Source organism: Balaenoptera borealis, assembly GCF_965194805.1.
Source record: "Balaenoptera borealis genome assembly, chromosome: 5".
Lineage (NCBI taxonomy): Eukaryota > Metazoa > Chordata > Mammalia > Artiodactyla > Balaenopteridae > Balaenoptera > Balaenoptera borealis.
The window spans coordinates 11845018-11864203 of record NC_138862.1 but is presented as its reverse complement, the minus strand read 5'-3'; the positions used below and the strand labels follow the sequence as shown (position 1 = coordinate 11864203).

At 39.8% G+C, this 19186-nt stretch overlaps 2 protein-coding genes across 6 annotated transcripts in view; one reads left to right on the top strand and one right to left on the bottom strand.

Annotated features, from left to right (window-relative positions):
• Nucleotides 1–13183, bottom strand: part of GART (phosphoribosylglycinamide formyltransferase, phosphoribosylglycinamide synthetase, phosphoribosylaminoimidazole synthetase) — a 28471-nt gene extending 15288 nt beyond the window's left edge. The window contains exons 1-10 of the mRNA XM_082395044.1: nt 13064–13183; nt 10200–10385; nt 7317–7412; nt 6665–6839; nt 5470–5581; nt 4323–4391; nt 2982–3107; nt 2047–2134; nt 1394–1479; nt 1037–1205 (exon numbers count right to left, since the gene is read on the bottom strand). Of these exons, the coding sequence (XP_082251170.1) occupies nt 1037–1205; nt 1394–1479; nt 2047–2134; nt 2982–3107; nt 4323–4391; nt 5470–5581; nt 6665–6839; nt 7317–7412; nt 10200–10344 (1066 nt within the window). The 5' untranslated portion in view covers nt 10345–10385; nt 13064–13183. The remainder of the gene's footprint in view (nt 1–1036; nt 1206–1393; nt 1480–2046; nt 2135–2981; nt 3108–4322; nt 4392–5469; nt 5582–6664; nt 6840–7316; nt 7413–10199; nt 10386–13063) is intronic.
• Nucleotides 13184–14081: 898 nt separating this feature from the next.
• Nucleotides 14082–19186, top strand: part of SON (SON DNA and RNA binding protein) — a 31009-nt gene continuing 25904 nt past the window's right edge. For all 5 annotated transcript variants that reach the window (XM_082395015.1, XM_082395016.1, XM_082395017.1 and 2 more), the window contains exons 1-2: nt 14082–14231; nt 17298–17464. In XM_082395015.1, coding sequence (XP_082251141.1) covers nt 14155–14231; nt 17298–17464 — 244 coding nt within the window. In that variant the 5' untranslated portion in view covers nt 14082–14154. The remainder of the gene's footprint in view (nt 14232–17297; nt 17465–19186) is intronic.

The window sequence follows — 19186 nt, the reverse complement described above, 5'->3', positions numbered from 1 at the left end:
GGTCTTAGTTGCGGCATGCAGGCTCTTAGTTGCGGCACGCGTGCGGGATCTAGTTCCCTGACCAGGGATTGAACCTGGGCCCCCTGTATTGGGAGCGCAGTCTTACCCACTGGACCACCAGGGAGGTCCCTCCAGGTGTTTTTATAACATAGGGGCATTTAGTCACAGGTACTCAAGTATCTGGTGGTATCAGTAACACCCAATATTGGGGTGTCAGAAATAACTATGACACTTGTCACCCCAATCTTAGGGAAATTTCACCAATACAAAAGATCTTGATTCTATTCCTTCCCTTTCTTCATTTTAAAAGGCAATCAGCTCCTAACTGCCCAGCTGCCATGTGTGGGATGCACAGGGCAATGGACTTACGGTCTGGGTAAGACAGTAAATAGGGTGTTTGACTCAAACACAGTACTGGGGTATTAAGGGGGGCCAAATGACAGCCTGCTAGGGATTTTAAAGGTCTGGTGTTGGCCTTATGGTGCTGGAACTTATTTAGCATTTTAAAACACTGCTTTATCTAGCATCATTTAACTAGATGCCTCACCTCCTATAATGAGAAACAGAAGAGAAGGCTATACTTCCGAAACTTTTAATTCTGCCATCAAAGTGACCATGGGGTGCACTGCAAACTGGGGGGTTAATTTGTGATCATTCAGAGATCAAGCCCTGAAATTTTCTCCTTGATGTAATTTATATTAAAGTTCCTCCCACTCTCATACATTCCTATTATCTTCCTGGCTCTTAGAGGATGGACGAGAAAGGCAGCTCTGGGTGATTCTCTGGAAACTTAGCTAGGCCCACTTAAGTCTTCACTGTGCAGGAAGAGAAACGGACGGCAGTTCTTTAAATACAGTAATTTTGGATATCTGGACACCCATATCCAACAAGCAACATGGTTATGTTAAAAACCCCTGAAAGGTTACTGATGTCTCTACACCCTTAAAAGGAACACAACATTGAATGGGACAAAGGCCTACTGTGGTACTGGTCACTTGTCACATTGCAATCCAACCTGTTGTTCTCTGATATTCACCTGTTATCTCTACACCCTTGGTGTAGTCTCCTGGATAACCTTTACTTGCCATGACCACAGTTACGGCAGTGAGGTTGTCAAGCCAAACAGGCAGAGATGTGCAGAGCAGGCCATCTAAGGTAGACTGAATCACTTCATAAAGGTCACTTTTAAGAAGTGGGAGGATCACCTGGAAAAACATAATCAACACAGCAACTGAGAGAAATTTCAGTTGTCCTTAGACATTTTATTCACTGGGATACCAGAACTTGCATATGTTTCTCAAAGGTAATTATCTCAAGGCTGATAAATCCTAAGATTAAAACAGCACACATATTCTACAAAGTAACACTTTATATTATTATCTTTATTACTCACTTGGCACTCTGGATCACCAAAACGGCAATTAAACTCCAGAACTTTTGGGCCGTCCTTGGTCAGCATTATACCAGCATAGAGGATACCTTTGTTAAAAAATGGAAAAAAAAAAAATCTATAATGAAGACATTGTATTGTGACTATGAAAATCAGAATATAAACTTATAGTACTGAAAGTTTTGGAATGACCGTAACAAATGTTATAACAGTGGTCAATTAAGAAAAGAAAATGGTGGGCTTCCCTGGTGGCGCAGTGGTTAAGAATACACCTGCCAATGCAGGGGACATGGGTTCGAGCCCTGCTGGGAAGATCCCACACGCCGTGGAGCAACTAAGTCCATGCACCACATCTACCGAGCCTGTGCTCTAGAGCCCACGAGCCACAACTACTAAGCCTGTGTGCCACAACTACTGGAGCCTGGGCACCTAGAGCCCAAGCTCCGCAACAAGAGAAGCCACCGCAATGAGAAGCCTGCGCACTGCAACGAAGAGTAGCCCCTGCTTGCAGCAACTAGAGAGAGAAAGCCGCGCACAGCAACAAAGACCCAATGCGGCCAAAAATAAATAATAAATAAATAAATAAATTTATAAAAAAAGAAAATGGTGTAAACTTACTCTATAAATAATGTCCACAATGACATCAATATGCTTACCTGCATATGGCACACCCTCCTGCTGCATGCCATCCACTGTCCTCTGAAGAATAGTATTTTTAATTTTTAGCAACAAATCCTTAGAAACCTGGGGAACATAGAGACATATTTAAATGTAACTGGTATTAAACTGAAAAAGTCCTCGCCCACACTGAGGCTCCTTTGTATACTTACAGTATATTCTATGCATACCTCATTAGCCTATAAATTGAGAATCTAGAGTTTATAAATTAATTGTAGAAATTATTGCACATGCATGCCGCAACTAAGAGTTCGCAACTGAGACCCAGTGCAGCCAAAATAAATAAATAAATAAATAAATTTTTTTAAAGTAAAAAATATATATAAATAAAATCACTTTTACTAAACGGTAGTTTTAATACACGAAGTCTAAAGTAAACCCTGTTTGGTTTTTAATCTTTTAGTTAAGAAAAATATCTAAAAGGCACTATATTATTAGCACAAACAATTATAACTATCAGCAGTGAAAGGAAATGGGTGAGTTTCTGAAGTGCTAATCTATTTATAATATGCTCAATGCATATTTTCCATAAACATTGTCAAGGAATTGTTTGGAAACATGCTCTATCCGTTATGAAGTAGAAAGACTAGAAGAACAAATGACAGTCTGACTTGGTTCTCAATTTACCATACCCACTCTTACTGAGCACTTAACGTATAGGGCCCTGGATATCCAAAGATGAATAAGGAGGGGCTAGAAGGATCTGTTCAATCGATACTTAAGTTAGTTTCTCAAAGGCTTTTAGAAAAGGTTAGTTTTAGAGTGAGACCAGAAGAGACACTTTTCATTTAACAGGAAAACCAATTTGCTGATTAGTAATATCATTTACAGAAAGAAAAAACAGAAAAGTGTCTAAGAGCTCTTTGAGAAGACCAAACGACTACGGAACTTCAGCTGAGCCTCTGGGAAGTACCTGAGGTGCTGGACAATAGGCTCCCATTCCCCCTGTGTTGGGGCCCTGATCTCCCTCCAGCAGTCGCTTATGGTCCTGTGCTGGGGGCATGGGGGCCACAGTCTTTCCATCAGTGAAGCACAGACACTGTAGAGAAAACAAACGGTCCACTTAACCTTAAATGCCAATAAGTAAAAAAATAATTTAATAAGGAGAACTATATGTACCTTAACTCTAATTAGAGGAAAATTTTCTTTTTTAAAGTAAAATGATTTAAAACATAAATAACCCTAAGTTTCCTAGATGGAGAATCAAAAGATCCTGTACACTCTGTTCTGAAGGATCTGTAATTTTTGAGCTAGGTTGGGGGGAAAAAAAAAAAATCAAGCTACTCTCAAAGTAAAAAATTTCAACCTTTCCCCTGTTTAAATAATGGGTGATATAAGTCCAAATTGCCTACTGCTACACTGGGGATGATTAAAAGAAGATAAATTCTTCGGACTTCCCTGGTGGTGCAGTGGTTAAGAATCTGCCTGCCAATGCAGGGGACACAGGTTCGAGCCCTGTTCTGGGAAGATCCCACATGCTGCGGAGCAACTAAGCCCATGTGCCACAACTACTGAGCCTGCGCTCTAGAGCCCGCGAGCCACAATCACTGAGGCCGTGTGCCACAACTACTGAAGCCCGCACGCCTAGAGCCCGTGCTCTGCAACAAGAGAAGCCACCACAATGAGAAGCCCGCGCACTGCAACAAAGAGTAGACCCCGCTCTCAGCAACTAGAAAAAGCCCGCGCAACAACAAAGGCCCAACGCAGCCAAAAATAAATAAATAAATAAGTTTGTATATTAAAAAAAAGAAGATAAATTCTTTTTTTTAAAATATTTATTTCTTTTTTCTTTTTTCTTTTTAAATTAATTAATTAATTAATTTTTGGCTGTGTTGGGTCTTCGTTTCTGTGTGAGGGCTTTGTCCAGTTGCGGCAAGCGGGGGCCACTCTTCATCGCGGTGCGCGGGCCTCTCACCATCGCGGCTTCTCTTGTTGCGGAGCACAGGCTCCAGACGCGCAGGCTCAGTAGCCGTGGCTCACGGGCCTAGCTGCTCTGCGGCATGTGGGATCTTCCCAGACCAGGGCTCGAACCCGTGTCCCCTGCATTGGCAGGCAGATTCTCAACCACTGCCCCACCAGGGAAGCCCTCTTTTTTCATTTGTGTCCGAAATACTAAACGTATACAAATTCCTGTGTAACTGCTCAGTTTATGCTCTTGGATGAAGCGACCAGAGTAAACCAAGCCTTTTTTGGGATCATAGGTCAGATAACACAGCTTATACTGTGTAAAAGTCCAAAAGATGAATATACGTACAGACACCTCTTCTCCTTCAAGAAGTTCTTCAATGACAGTTGTTTCTCCAGCTTCTCCAAAAGCTTTATCCTTATTGTCGATAAAAACAAAACAAAAAGAGAAATAAATTATAAGCTTTTATTATTTACTTAATTGGCTGTTGTCATTTTGCACCATTTGTATTATGAACCAACGCACTAGTATTATAATTTCTCTTTCTCTTTCTGAAAGCTGCAAAGGAACATATATGAATGTTTCCTATTTTTATTTTATTTTATTTATTTATTTGTGGCTGCACTGGGTCTTCACTGGTGCGCGCAGGCTTTTCTCTGGTTGCCCCGAGCGGGGGCTACTCTTCATTGTGGTGCGCGGGCTTCAGTAGTTGTGGCTCTCAGGCTCTAGAGCACAGGCTCAGTAGTTGTGGCGCACGGGCTTAGTTGCTCCGCGGCATGTGAGATCTTCCCGGACCAGGGCTTGAACCCGTGTCCCCTGCACTGGCAGTCGGATTCTTAACCACTGTGCCACAAGGGAAGCCCGAATGTTTCCTATTTTCAGAGTTGCAATGATGTAGAGTTAGCACTGGTACAGATGAGATGAACACATCATTAAAACTCTTCTGGGGATCCAGCTTTCCAGTTTCAAATAAGGTTAACAGAAAAACAGATGTTTTCATCATTAGCATTTAACTCTTATTTCTGACTTATAATTATGTTTGCTTACAATAATTATACTAAGGTCTGTGAAAACAGATTTCCACAAGGGGGAGAAACCCACAACAACCAAGAAGGATCATAAAAGCAAAGTATATTAATTCATTGCTTCACTTTTCTTAGACCTGAGACACAAAGGATAAATACTTTTTTTGTCCTCATGGATTGTTGAGTATTTATTTATATGTTCTGTAGTCTGAGGACTTTCTACCTTTCGGAGCAGACAACAAAGGATGCTAGACAGAACTTACTTGCAAAGAACAGAATCATCGTTTTAGCCATCAGTGTAGATGTGTCATAACCCTTTTATAGAGATGGATTACAATACATAGTACTATGAAAAATAACTGTGTTTGCTATACGTTTTCCTTGCCTTGAGGAATATTTGTAAGCTTAAGAGTATTTATTTATCCAGTGTGACTAGAAAATTATAAACTTTTTAAGAGGGATCAACTTACCTGCATAATCTCCTGTACAGCTTTGCAGGCCTCTTCTTTGCTCTTTGCGACAACTACCCCTTTTCCAGCTGCAAGACCACTGGCCTTCACAACCAAAGCGGGGAAGTCTGCACTGTGAAGACAGAGTAAATTTCAATATCCAATAAATCTTTAAGATTCAAAAGTTTAAAATGCTTTGGGATTGTGTAATGATATGCTATAGCAACAACTGAAAAGCAGAAAAAAAAAAAACTGCTAACACCATTTTGATGTACTTCCTGCCAGGATTTTTTTTTCCTATGTATTCCTTTATAGTTGTGGTCATATGGTACATACAGTTTTGCTTTTCTCACTTATCATGAGATCATATAAACAAAATCTGTGGGGGAAAACAGCAGTTGCATAGCATGAATATGGAATGACCTTTAAGATACAATACAAAGTAATGAATCATGCTCTCCTTCAAGTAAAAGATGTAGCTGTATAAGCCCAATATAAGCACAGATACACAGATCATTTCTCCAAGTACACATAAGAAACTGTTGTTGGTAGTTTCTTCTGTTGAGTAGAACTGGAGATCTAGAAGGAGACTTACCCAAAGTAAGTAACAAAATTGTTACTTGGAAGGTATCTGGCTACTAGGAAATAATAAAATTCAATGTAGGATGAAGAAAAAACAAAGAATGAAACTGACCCAACTAAAAAGAAAACATACCAGGTAAAAAGGAAAAGTGTCAACAAAAATAGGGGGCAAAGGCATGTATCTACCAACATTCATTTATTGCTCAATGTTCTCCATATAATAGAGAACAGGATGTTTAATTTTAAGATTTAGGATTGAACAGTGGTGGCAGAAGGCCAAGTGATGATTCCTCACTCTAGTTAATTATTGATGAAAAAAATCACTATCCTTTATGTGGTAAGATGCCACTGTGTCAATTTGGCTAAGAGGGCACGCCTATAGAACCAAATGTATCCTTTTCCCCTAGAAACTCTTCAGCAACAAACATTAAAAAATTTATCTTAAAAAAAAAAATTTTATCTTTCTGCAAGGCCGCAAGAGTAAATCCCATTTTATTTTGATGTTGGAAAAAGGCAATCTACATCCTATGAGTTTTCCCCTAGAATTATCTTACTATAAACTCGTAACATAAAAGTGACCCCTATATTCAAATATCATGTAACAAGTGCCCTTCACAGGCTATCTTCTGTTTACCTCATAATGAAGCGGCAGGCTTCTTCAGCTTTGGTGAAGGCTCTCCACTGTGCAGTTGGGATTCCATGTCGGTCCATGAACTCTTTGGCAAATCTCTTGCTGGACTCTAACTGAGCTGCTTCCGCTGTCGGGCCAAAGCACCGCACTCCTGCAGACGCCAGGCTCCCAGCAATTCCTAGGGGCGGAAACAAGCAGCCGCAGCCCAGCTTTCTGCAGGGCCTTTTCATTCTGAAGAATTAGGATCAGGCTCAATATACACTGAGATGAGGCAAATGGCAGAGAATAACTACGTTTTTCATGTTTTCTATAGGATATAAACAAAATGCTACTGACACATGATTCAAATCCAACAAAAATCATGTGTGATATTCAAATATATGGATTATTAAATAGACACCAGAATAGAGCAGAATAAACACAAAATATCTCCCACAGCTGCAAATTTGATCTCTCATTCAAATTTAGTCTTGTTATTCATACTACCGATGCTTGGGGGGGAAAAAATCCTAGAATCCATAAATTTCAAGAGGGTGAAAGCTTTTTCAGTGTATTATATTAGAAATCCTCATCTGTAAAATGTATTAGATGAGATGATCTCCAAGCTCCTGTTGGCACGGTGTATACCATAATAATAAACAGAAATGAACTTTACCAGCAGCCAGAGGTGCCTCTGGTCCAACAACTACAAATTCAATTTTCTCATCTTTGCAGAACTGTGCAAGGGCAGTGTGATCACTGATTGAGATGTCTGTGAAAAGAAAAAAGAAACAAACCCACCTTGTTTATAAAAACATTCTTTAAGTTAACTGTCTTTCTGAAATCTAAGTACTATACTTTGGTATGCCTATTAATTGTTGGTTTTCTTTTACTGGTACAGATGAGTTTCACCATGAGCAATTCAGAGCACAGTACATTAGGCTAACCAACAAAGCTCAGTTCTCTGCTATCACTACAGTGATAGCAGAGAACTGAGTAAGTTTTCCAAGAGCTATAAGGTACTTTCTTGACTATGGTGTTCATGTTGCTAGTGTCGATTGTAAACAAAAAAGTGTATCAGAGAATATACTCAGAAACTGGTCTTTTAAATGTCATTCATTCAAGATTTACTGAGAACTGCTATATGCTAGATACTGTCCGAGTCACCAGGTTAAGATGCAAACACAAACAGGGTCCCTACACTTAAGATGCTTATATTTCACTGTGGGAATGCTAAGTTATAAATATCCAAGCAAAATAATACAAAGTATGAACAATTAGGCAAATCTGATGTGAGGTAAACTGGGAGGCTATTTCTGATTAAGCCAGAAAGGGTCTCTGTGCAAAGACGTTTAAGCTAAGAACTGAAGGATGACTTTTAAGACCTAGCTCACTTCTCCAATGTAAATTTTCCAGCGTGTGGCTTTCTCTGTTTCCAGGTAAATTTTCTTTCTTGATGAGAGTTCTAAGTAGTAGTAGGATCAACCATATATTAATCATGAGTAGGTTCTATAGGCACTCTTCTGCTTCACTGTTATTTGGGCCACCATTCTTAAGCTGGCTGAAGTCTCTGTACATATGTGGTATTTGTGATGTGTAGGGGATAAGTGCAGAAAAGGTAGAGTTCTCAGTCTACAGGAACTGCCTGAGTGGGATAAGGATGGAGTACCGTGCACTCTGGGTTAGTAGCTGCAAACACAACTGGGCTGAACAGAGCCAACTACCTCAGCACAGCAAAGGGTGGCAAGAGGAAGAAGACACACCTAACCTGTCACTACAAGTGATAGCAGCCTCATGACAATATTGGGAGATTTTCATGGGCTGGTCTGTATAACATCAATTGCATCTAGATAAAATGTGCCATTTCTTTAAAAAAAAAAAAAATACAATACCTCACTCCCAGAGTTAAGATCCCAGGGAAGCAGATATTTTCTTATTTATCTTTTTCTTATTATTTTTGCTCCTATGTACACAATTATCTTCTCCCAGTTGGTAGCTTGCTGGGTCTATGTTCTCTCCATAAATATTACGTGCCACGTAGGGTACTAGGCACAGTGCACACAGTGCAAAATAAGACAGGAGACACGGGACTTCCCTGGTGGCGCAGTGGTTAAGAATCTGCCTGCCAATGCAGGGGACACCGGTTCAAGCCCTGGTCCTGGAAGACCCCACATGCTGTGGAGCAACTAAGCCCGTGTGCCACAACTACTGAGCCTGCGCTCTAGAGCCCATGAGCCACAACTACCGAAGCCTGTGCACCTCGAGCCTGTGCTCTGCAACAAGAGAAGTCACCGCAATGAGAAGCCCATTCACCGCAACGAAGAGTAGCCCCCGCTCGCCACAACCAGAGAAAGCCCACACGCAGCAACGAAGACCCATCGCAGCCAAAAATAAATAAATAAATAAATTTATTTTAAAAAAAGACATGCGACTTCCTTGCCCTCATGCAGTTTACATTCTAGAGCTTATGTTCTAGGAGGGAAATGAAGATAGGAGACAGACAATAGTAAAAGAAGATACAGATAATAGTTCATGATTGAAAACAAATGAATTGGGGGGTGAACATGCTTTACTTAGAAACTTTAGGAAAGTCCTCTTTGAGAAGGTAACATAAGTTGAGACCTGAATGATGAGGAGCCAGTCATGCTAGGAGTGAGAACAAAGTCCAAGGCAGCTCTGTTTGGGATGCTGGCAGGACTGCATGGATAGAGCACAGTGAAAAGAAAACAAGGGCTGTAAAAGATCAGGCTGGAAAGGCAGGCAGAGGTCAGATCACAGAGGTTTTTGTAAGCACAGGAGTCTGAGTTTTATGCTAACTACTATGAGAAGTCACTGAAGAATTTAAGGCAGCGTAAGAACTGATCATCTTTTCCTATTTACCAGTGGAAGAGATGAAGGCTGAGATCTATTATGGAGTAAGAATTGCCAGAACTTACATTTAACAGCACTGCTCAATTTTGCATTCCCCAAAATATACACCAAAACACCTTTAACCAATATTAGGCATTTTGTAACTTTTTCAGTGGACGTGTTTTATAAGGTTTAAAATAATTTAAGGTAAGAAAATGATACACTCTGAACAACAGGATACCTTAAATTACAACATATGGCAAGTATTCAAATTACCACATAAATTTTTGGGTTAAAAAAAGCATTCAAATCTGAACAGCAATTGACCTTTATAAAGAAGAGTTGTGGGGGGCTTCCCTGGTGGCGCAGTGGTTAAGAATCTGCCTGCCAATGCAGGGGACACAGGTTCGAGCCCTGGTCTGGGAAGATCCCACATGCCGTGGAGCAACTAAGCCCGTGAGCCACCACTACTGAGCCTGCGTGTCTGGAGCCTGTGCTCCGCAACGGGAGAGGCCACGACAGTGAGAGGCCCATGCACCGCGATGAAGAGTGGCCCCCGCTCGCCGCAACTGGAGAAAGCCCTCGCACAGAAACGAAGACCCAACACAGCCAAAAATAAATAAAAATAAATTAAAAAAAAAAAAAAGAGAGTTGTGAGTGACAGTTTATCATCTACAATCATTCAGTTTTACTTCAAAAAAATGATTACCAGTGTTCGAAATCTTTTCAGAGCAGGCAGTGCCTGCATTTCCTGGGGTGACTAACACTTGCTTGACATGATTAGACTGTGCAAGTTTCCAGGCCAGAGTATGTTCCCTTCCTCCATTGCCAATTACAAGTACTCGGGCTGCCATTGCTCAGTCTGCAAAGCAGGAATTCAGCAGGAAAATGAAAGCTGCAGAAAGAAAACCACAGTTGATAGTTTAGAATACATATACTTTAGAAACCACGATTTCTAAATATGATTTAAGTAGTCATTTGTAATCATACAAATAACATTTTATCCCAGCAATTCATTTGTGGAAAACTAGGATTCATGATTTGAGAAATATGACTGTGTACTCTTAAGGATTAGAGCTGTACTTTAAAGCTCCTTATTTCATTAAAACAAAATCTATGAACAATCACCGTTCTTTGGGCTTCACTTTTATTTATTTATCTTGGCCGTGCTGGGTCTTAGCTGCAGCACGTGGGATCTTTGTTGCGGCATGCAGACTGCTAGCCGCGGCATGCATGCGGGATCCAGCTACCCGGACCAGGGATCGAACCCTGGCCCCCTGCATTGGGAGGGCGGACTCCCACCCACTGGGCCACCAGGGAAGTCCCTGGGCTTCACTTTTTAGAAGATTTAAAAATCATCAAACCTCAGTTAAAAATGAATCTTAATGTTTTAAATTTAGACACCAAATTGAAAATAACTTTTTAAACCTTTAGTCTTATAAATAATAGACTTCAAAGTTACAATAAATTCAAAGAAATGTTTAAGACTAGAGCCCGTAAAGGGTCAAATAGTAAATATTTTCTGAGGGCCATATAGTCTCTGTTGCAATTACTGAACTCTGCCACTGTAGTATGAAAGCTGCCTTGGACAAGAGACAAATGTGGCCAGGCTATGTCCAGTAAAAACTTACATAAATAGGCAGTTGGCTGTAGGTCATAGTTTGCCTACTTCTGCTCTAAGTAACAGGAAGCTATCAGAGGTTTATAAAGCATAACTGTGGCTGTGTTTCCATAAAACTGTATTTATGGACACGGCAATTTGAATTTTGTATAACTGTCATGTGTCACAGAAACACCACTTTTCCTTTTCTTCCCACAAACATTTAACAATGTAAAAACTATTCTTATTTGGTGCACTGTACAAAAACAGGTAGTAGGAAGGATTGGCACAAGAGCAGTAGTTTGCTGACCCCTATTTAAGAAGTTAGTGCAATATGCCAGAAAATTGGTAGAGAAGGCAAAAATCAAATTTGAACACGTCTTGCTTAGTTCTGGCATTTGATCCTGGGCAGGATGGGTAACTATCTCTCAAGCTAACAGTGTGACCCTGGTTAAGCTCTTACTACCTGCAATTCAATTTCTTCACATCTTAAAAGGTGGAATTAAGAGAATTTGTCTTATGAGGCATAGTAAGAATTGAAATGACATTTATAAACAATTAGTACAATTTCTTACACTCAGCAGTAGTAAATGCTAACCTGCTATATTTTATTTATTACTTTTGCCAAATTGATGCTTTAGGGAGAGAAAGAAATTCTAACAAGAGAAAAAAAGCCAAAGGAATGAATAACTTGTCACATTCATTTACTAATTTTCAGAAGACATGTAATTATGTAGAATGCAAACTGATAACAGGAAAAACTGAAATCAGTTAACTTCTTGTGAGATGCTAGCATTACACATTTAAAGAAAAATATAACTTGATAATATAAAGAAGACCTTTTGAGCACTTACTTCGTGCCAGATGCTATTCTAAATGCTTTTCACGAATTACTTCACTTAATCTTAAGAATTCTGTGAGGCAGCTAGGATTACCATGCCCACTTCGCAGATAAATAACTAAGGTTCAGTTAGGTTATGTAACTTGCTGCAGGTCACATAGATAAGTGGGGATGTAGCCTGGATTCCAACGGAACCAATTTTGCTTCAGATACTCTTTAACAGTTGAAAATATGAGGAAGAAAAAAATTACTAAATTATCATCAGAGAGAAAAACACTATTTTAGCTGAATGGAAAACACAGACTTGCCGTGTGTATTGAAATATCTGAAATGAACGTATCTTTAAATCTAGAGAAAACATTTATGTTTAGTTTGAATAAGAGGGCCAGTGAAGGGAAATTATCCTGATTACTGCCGCGGATCTCTGAAATAGGATTAGGACTCAGCCTGAGGGAATCTACACCCAGGAGTGGCTAGGAGGCCGCCAGCCAGAGTTGCCTAGGTTTGAGTTAAGGAGTTAAAGACTTCCTAGCTGGGATACCTTGAGGGACTTAACCTTCTTGGGCCTCAGTCATCTAAATGGGTAACACGAGGAGAATTAGAGAGCCAGGAAAAGCCATTTCAAAGGACTTGGTGAATTGGGACTTCCCTGGCGGTCCAGTGGTTAAGACTCTGCGCTTCCACTGCAGGGGGCCTGCGTTCCACCCCTAGTCAGGGAACTTAGATACTGCATGCTGTGCAGCATTGCCAAAAAAAGAAAACAAAACAAAACACAAAGGACTTGGTGAATAAAATAAGGTAGAAACCAACTACAAAATGGGACTAAGTAATCTGCTAGAGACAAAGGATGCATAATGAGAAAATATGCAATTTAGGTGCATGACCTAAAAAACCTAAAAAAAGCAGAAAGATGCAAGAAGGCCCTGACATCTTACAAAGCAGAGAAGGTGATAGATCCAATGTAAACCTCAGTTAAAACTGAAAAGCACATGGCCAACCCTCACCCACTGCGATTAAAAATAAGAGGACAATCCCTACCGCCAAACCAGTTCCTACAGTTTCATCCAATTCCTGATAGTAATCCCCAAACCAAACCATAAATGTACTTTCCTGAAAAGCGGAGGAAACTTACCCACGTACCCAAGGCGGTCTGGGCGCTCGCACTTAGACCCTCGCTGAGCGCTCTGAGCCCACTAGCCCGCCACGCGCCGGAAGTCCGCCGATGGGATCCGGCGCGCACGCCCCCCGCCCACCCGCCCCGCCCCGCCCCGCCCCCGGCTGGCTTCGCTTCCCCATTGGTCGGCGCGGTCAGTGGGCCCCACCGCGAGGTAATCAAGAGTGATTCCCTCCGGCTCTCGGGCGCGGCCTGAACCTCCCCCAGGGTAAAGCTCCCTAGCCCTAGCAAGTTTACAGTGTAACACTGTAGTGTCAGGTGCCACGTAACGTCTCTTCGCTTCTTCCAGAGCCTCCGGAGCTCTGAGGAGGGGGAGCGCCAAAATGCTTAACCCATGTTCAGCTAATTGTGTGTTGCTCACGAGTCAGGACTGAACAGCTACCGTGCAAAAGTCTCGTGACACGCCTGGCTCCTGACGAGATTAGAGTGCACCAAGGTTTGAACACACGTGGTTCAGGACCTCTGGCCTAATGCTAAAACGAAAAAAAAAGCCGAGGCCAATTATAGGATGCCACGGGAGGCAGATGGCGGTAAAAACGTGTTCTTCGTATGGGGGCAAGCGCTGATTAATGCTTTCCCGGATGGATCTCCCTGCCGAAACTCGGTGCCATCCGGGAACGTTGGAGGCCCCGGTCAAACACCATGTTGCCCTCCTTGCTCCCTTTCCTCACGGAATTTAATCTAGGGTGTTTAGTGACCAAAATAAACCTCTTAGGGCCCCCAAACACTGTTTAAGACTGACAACTTCAGCTGACAGTCGCCTCTAGAGAGACTTCTCCTGTAATGGCGCCTGCGTCAGTCACTAACATGGCGGACATAGTCGTGCGCGGCGCAAACGTCAGCAGCTCTACCCCAGACGCTCAGAAACAGCGGAGGAGAGCGGGGCCGTGCTCACTGATTGGTTCAGAGGCGGAGCGTGCCGGACTGGGCGCTCCCACAGGAGCCAATCAGGACGGCAAGAAACGGAATTGGCCGCTGCGCCTCCTCCCGAGGCATGCTGGGAGCCTGGAGGACTAGTGAGGAGGAGTTGAGAGAACGGAGCGGACGCCATGGCGACCAACATCGAGCAGATTTTTAGGTCTTTCGTGGTCAGTAAATTCCGGGAAATTCAACAGGAGCTTTCAAGGTAAACGCTTCCCAGACTCTTCTGCCCCCAAGGAACCGACAGGGCCTCACGTAGCCGTCCGTGGCACCTTTCTTCAGGGACGCTGTCGTTTCTCGTCTCAGGCCCGGCTACAGCCCCGCCTGGGCCTGGGATCCATTTTCCGGCCCCCCCCCCCCCGTCCGCTCCCTCCCTTCCCAGCGAGGAACTTCGCCCTTTCCGAGGTAATCCCAGGCTCCCTTGTCTAGAACCGAGTTAGGATGCTCAGGCTTCTCCCCCGTTTGGTCATCCCCTACCATTTAGCTACTGTAGGCCTGGTTGTCCACCAGGGACGGGCCTAGTTCCTTCCTGAGCTCCTCCTCCGCCGCGGCGCTTCCCCTCCCCCTCTCTGCCTCCGCGGATTTCGCCGGCCGGTGTCTTTGACCGGAAAGGGGTCTAACGGCCGTTTCTTGGGTAATCTTAAATCCGTTTTATTATTGCGAGCTTCAGACCATTTGGGGGTCGGGATCCTTTAATTAGATTATTTGGGTCCTACTGTTCTGTGGCTTCCACCAGGTAGCATTCTAATAGTTTAATAGATTGGAAATTTAAATTGAAACAGTTCAAATCAATGTTAGCTACTTTGACAGAATATTCGAGGTGAGGATGGAAGGGGATTTTGCATTAGTGGTAATTTTTTTAATTTAGCAAGCGGAAAGTGGACTTCGTGTGTAGCTCTAAATATTTTTGCCGTCCCTGACCCAATTGACATATTTGACCAACACGCTACTTTTGTCATTGCTACTGGTTTACCCTTGCTTCCCCGCAATTTGAATGAGAAGAGATTTTCAAAGAAATACTTGCTTACTCAGAAACGAAAATCGCGTGGGTCATGTTGTTATTCAGTGGTTGCCTTTTTGCTTTGTATAACGTAAATATTTGTTCCGAGTTCAAATGTATTGCTGGTTGTATTTTAAAAGTTGAGAGCAAGAACCAGACGTAACGTGAATTTGAAAATCAGCCGAAAACGCATTTGTAAACTGAGCGCTCAAATTAACATAAGGTTATTGGGGCAATGATACAGTATTGCTGTAATATTTTTCCAGGATATATTGTTTTTTCATTGGGAAATAGATCGTCTCATTGATTTAGTTCCTTTTTAAAATTTTGTTATATGCTGGTTATTTTTAGGATGATGAGAAACGACCTGAGTCAAGGGAATATAATTTTCCTGAAAACTTTTTAATAGTTGCATGTATTAAGTAGTTGTGTTTGCTGGTTGTAATGTCTTGTTTCTATACCTTTTAAAATTCAGTTTTTGTATTAGAAGTGTTATTGTTGTGGAAAGTTTAGAAAAAATAGAGGAAAGAAAATTTTAAAACACCACATGGTTATTGATCTTTATGTTCTTTCGTTTTTTTCTTGTGCATACAGATGCACATGTTTTGTGAAGTGTGATCATCTTGTTTTGTGTTGGTTGTTTTTTTCATCCATATATTGTGAACACGTTTGTGTTTTATCAGTCTCAGTAGTCTTTGAAACATTTTTCATGGCTCTGTAGAATTCTGTTGTAGGATTGTATTGATGGATATTTAGGTGCTTTGAAATTTCCACCCCTTTTCAGCAGTTCAGTAAGCATCCTCACAGCTTTAAGATGATTACTTTGTTATAGACAGACAGGTTTTTTTTTTTTTTTAGCCCTACTTTTCTGATTTTTAAATCCGTGGCCTTTTTAGTAAGGTACGCACTGTGTAAGTGCTTAGGAAAAATGTAAAAGAGCTCCAGGAAGAAAGTTTAAAAAGAATATGAGATAAAGCAGTTTATTACTACAGGAATATTCAGCTTATTTTCAAATATTATGCTATATATTGTCAGTATCAAAACAAGTTTTTGATTATTTGCCATTTCAATGAACTATAGTTCCTTTTTTTCTCATTTACTTTTACGAATACGGGTTTAGGTGAGGAGACTGACATTTAGACAGTTGAAGTTATTATATATAGATGGTTAAGAGTATGCGCTCTGATTTTGAATACCAGCTTTACCTCTTAATAGATGTATGACGTTCAGCTAGGTTTTTTTGTTTTCTCTGTGCCTCATTTTCCTCATTTAAATAATCAGAACAATAGTGCTGATCTTAGAGTTTTGTTAGGATAAATGAGTTTGAAAATGTAGAACCGTGTAACCCTAATTAATAGTTAATAAATGTTACATATTGCTATTGTATGATTAATTGTATTAGAAAACCAAATGTTCCTTATTAACACTTGGTTAACTACTGAATGTTTTTGTTTTTTGACCATTTAGACTTTTATCAGGTAGTGGAGCATAATTGTCGACCCATTTTGTTACCTAAAATTTAAGTTACATTAAGTCAAACGTGCTGTTTAAAGTATTTTTCAAAACAATTTTGTAAATTTACACAAAATAGTACAAATGACTAAATGATATGTTTTTATGTCTGTTAAGATTCTTCTGATCCTGTGAATTGAAAATAAGTGATTGATTTACTGTTAATATAAATGAATTGTTTTACATGATTTTTGATAATTGGGTGAAAATTATATAAATGTATTTTTCCTTTTCAACATTATGGCATTTCAGCAAGTCTGATCAGTCTAAACCTGATTTTGACTTAATGTGTCTGTGGCTAAAGTTGTGTTCCTTGATACTGCTGATGGTGATTGTGATCCATGCACAAGTGTGGCTTTACTGTGGCTATAGCTTCTACCGTAATGTTAGGTCATGTATTTTTCTTTGGTTTTGTGATTGTGATCTTAATAATAATTTTCCTCCCCTGAGATAAATATGCTGGTTGGGGAGTATTTTGTTTAAAAAAAAAAAAAAAAAGATGAGCTTAGAAACCTGTTTTAAAGACTTTTTCTTAACTTTCACAGTTCTGAAAACTTTATAATCGTGTGAAAATAAAAATGTACCAACTGTAAGTAGATAGTGTTAAGGAAGCACTATTGATGGGGAATAGCATCCAAAATAAATATAAAATGGTGAAGTGTACAAATAAGATTGTTTTAATCAGTTGAGTTACAAATATTAATTTATTATATGGCATGATAAAAATATTAATGAATTTTGGTAACTTTTCTTGTAAAGTGGAAGGAGTGAAGGCCAGCTCAATGGTGAAACAAATACACCTGTTGAAGGAAACCAGGCAGGTGATGCAGCTGCTTCTGCCAGGAGCCTACCAAATGAAGAAATAGTTCAGAAGATAGAGGAAGTACTTTCTGGGGTCTTAGATACGGAACTACGATATAAGCCAGGTAAGTTGGAGATAATCAGCTGTCTTGAAAACTTTAAGATTTTTTTTTTTAATAGTTAACAGTAGTATTTCTTGATTGCAGGGTATTTAAGATGTTCATTAGATTTAAAATTTCAATAAGTTTAATTTTTAGTTTAATTGATTTACTGAAGATTTTGTTTAAGTATTTTTTTGAAAATACAATTGTACTGGAACATGAGCATCGATGCATTTGTTTACTTTGCTGGTGGAATATAACTGTCTTTATTTGGTTCAGTCTTACAGTGCCTCAGTGCCAGGATTTTGAATGTGGGTTTTCATTGAACAATTGTATAAATGTCAATTTTGGAAGGTACAGGAGTCTGGACCATATCTGTAATGATTTTAAAACCCTGGAAGGTTTTAATTTAAAACTCAAGATTAGAGATTATCTTGTTTTTGTATCTACTCCTCTTAAAGGTGCAATGAATGGAGAGGAATCATTGCTGGATATTTAGCATTTGGGGAATTGATTAAATAATTGATGCTTAGAAATGGATTTATGATCACAAAAATAACAATATTGTTTAGTTTTGGAAATGGGGGGCCATGGTATGGGTTTTGTTTTTTACTTTTTTTATTTTTAGTATAGAGTATGGTTTAAAAAAATGGCATAGACTGTAGCCTTGCTTAGATTCATGGTTCTAGCAACTTTTTCTTGAAGTATAATGTAGCTAACTAACATTTGGTACATAATAAACAATTAGTGGAAAATGATTAATTTTGCTTTGGAGGAGGTCTTGTCATGTGTTGATATGCTTTTTCCATAATCTTGATGACCTGGATTTCTGATCAGCTAAGATCACTAAGGTTTATCTAATATGATATTGGCATTAGAGTAAATCTCATCTGGTTACAAAGTGGATTATAAACCACTTTTTCTTTTAGATATGCAAATTGAAATGTTCTTAAGTTACATGTTAAGGGCCGTACGAATTTCCTTCTCCAAATGACTTTATTATCATTTTTAAAGTAGAAACATTAAAAAAATTATTTCTTAGTAACTTAGAAGAGTATTGGGGGGAAGAGATGTTATTTTTATTAGAATGCAACATGGGTGAAAATTCAGGTTCCATATTTTACATTTGTTGTTCAGACCTTATACTATAAAAGCAATCTCTAGCATTTGCTGAGGGCTTACTAGGTGCCAGGCATTATTAGTGTACTTTGTATGTTTTAACTGAGTTCGTCCTCTAACTCTGGAAGACAGAGTGTCAGCGGTTTGGCCACGTCTATTCATTTAGTGAGTGGTGAATTGATTCAGTATCCAAAAGCAGACAGTGTGTTCCAGAGCTAGTGCTGTGTTGCTTCCTGTATAAATAAGGGTTATAAAATAGTCACAAAAGTTCTTTAACGTATGTTTTTGTGGGAATTCTAATAGTTAATAATATGAAAGATATTCATCTTAACTGTAGTTTAAAAGTAATTTGCTGTATAGTGAGAGCTGGAGAAAATAATTGTTTTAAATGAACTTAGTAAAAACACATCTTAATGTAATTCTAAAAGTTTTTGTAATAAATTAAGAACTTAATTCTAACCCAGGTTTCAGTTGTAAAAGAAGTATTGGAGAAGTGTCAGTCTTCAGATAACTGGTTTATGGAAAATAGTTTATTTAGTAACCTTTTATTTAACAAGAAGTGTTATGGTATCTTAACATGGAATGTAAGTTTTGGTTTATACAACTTATCTAAATCTATTTTGGGGG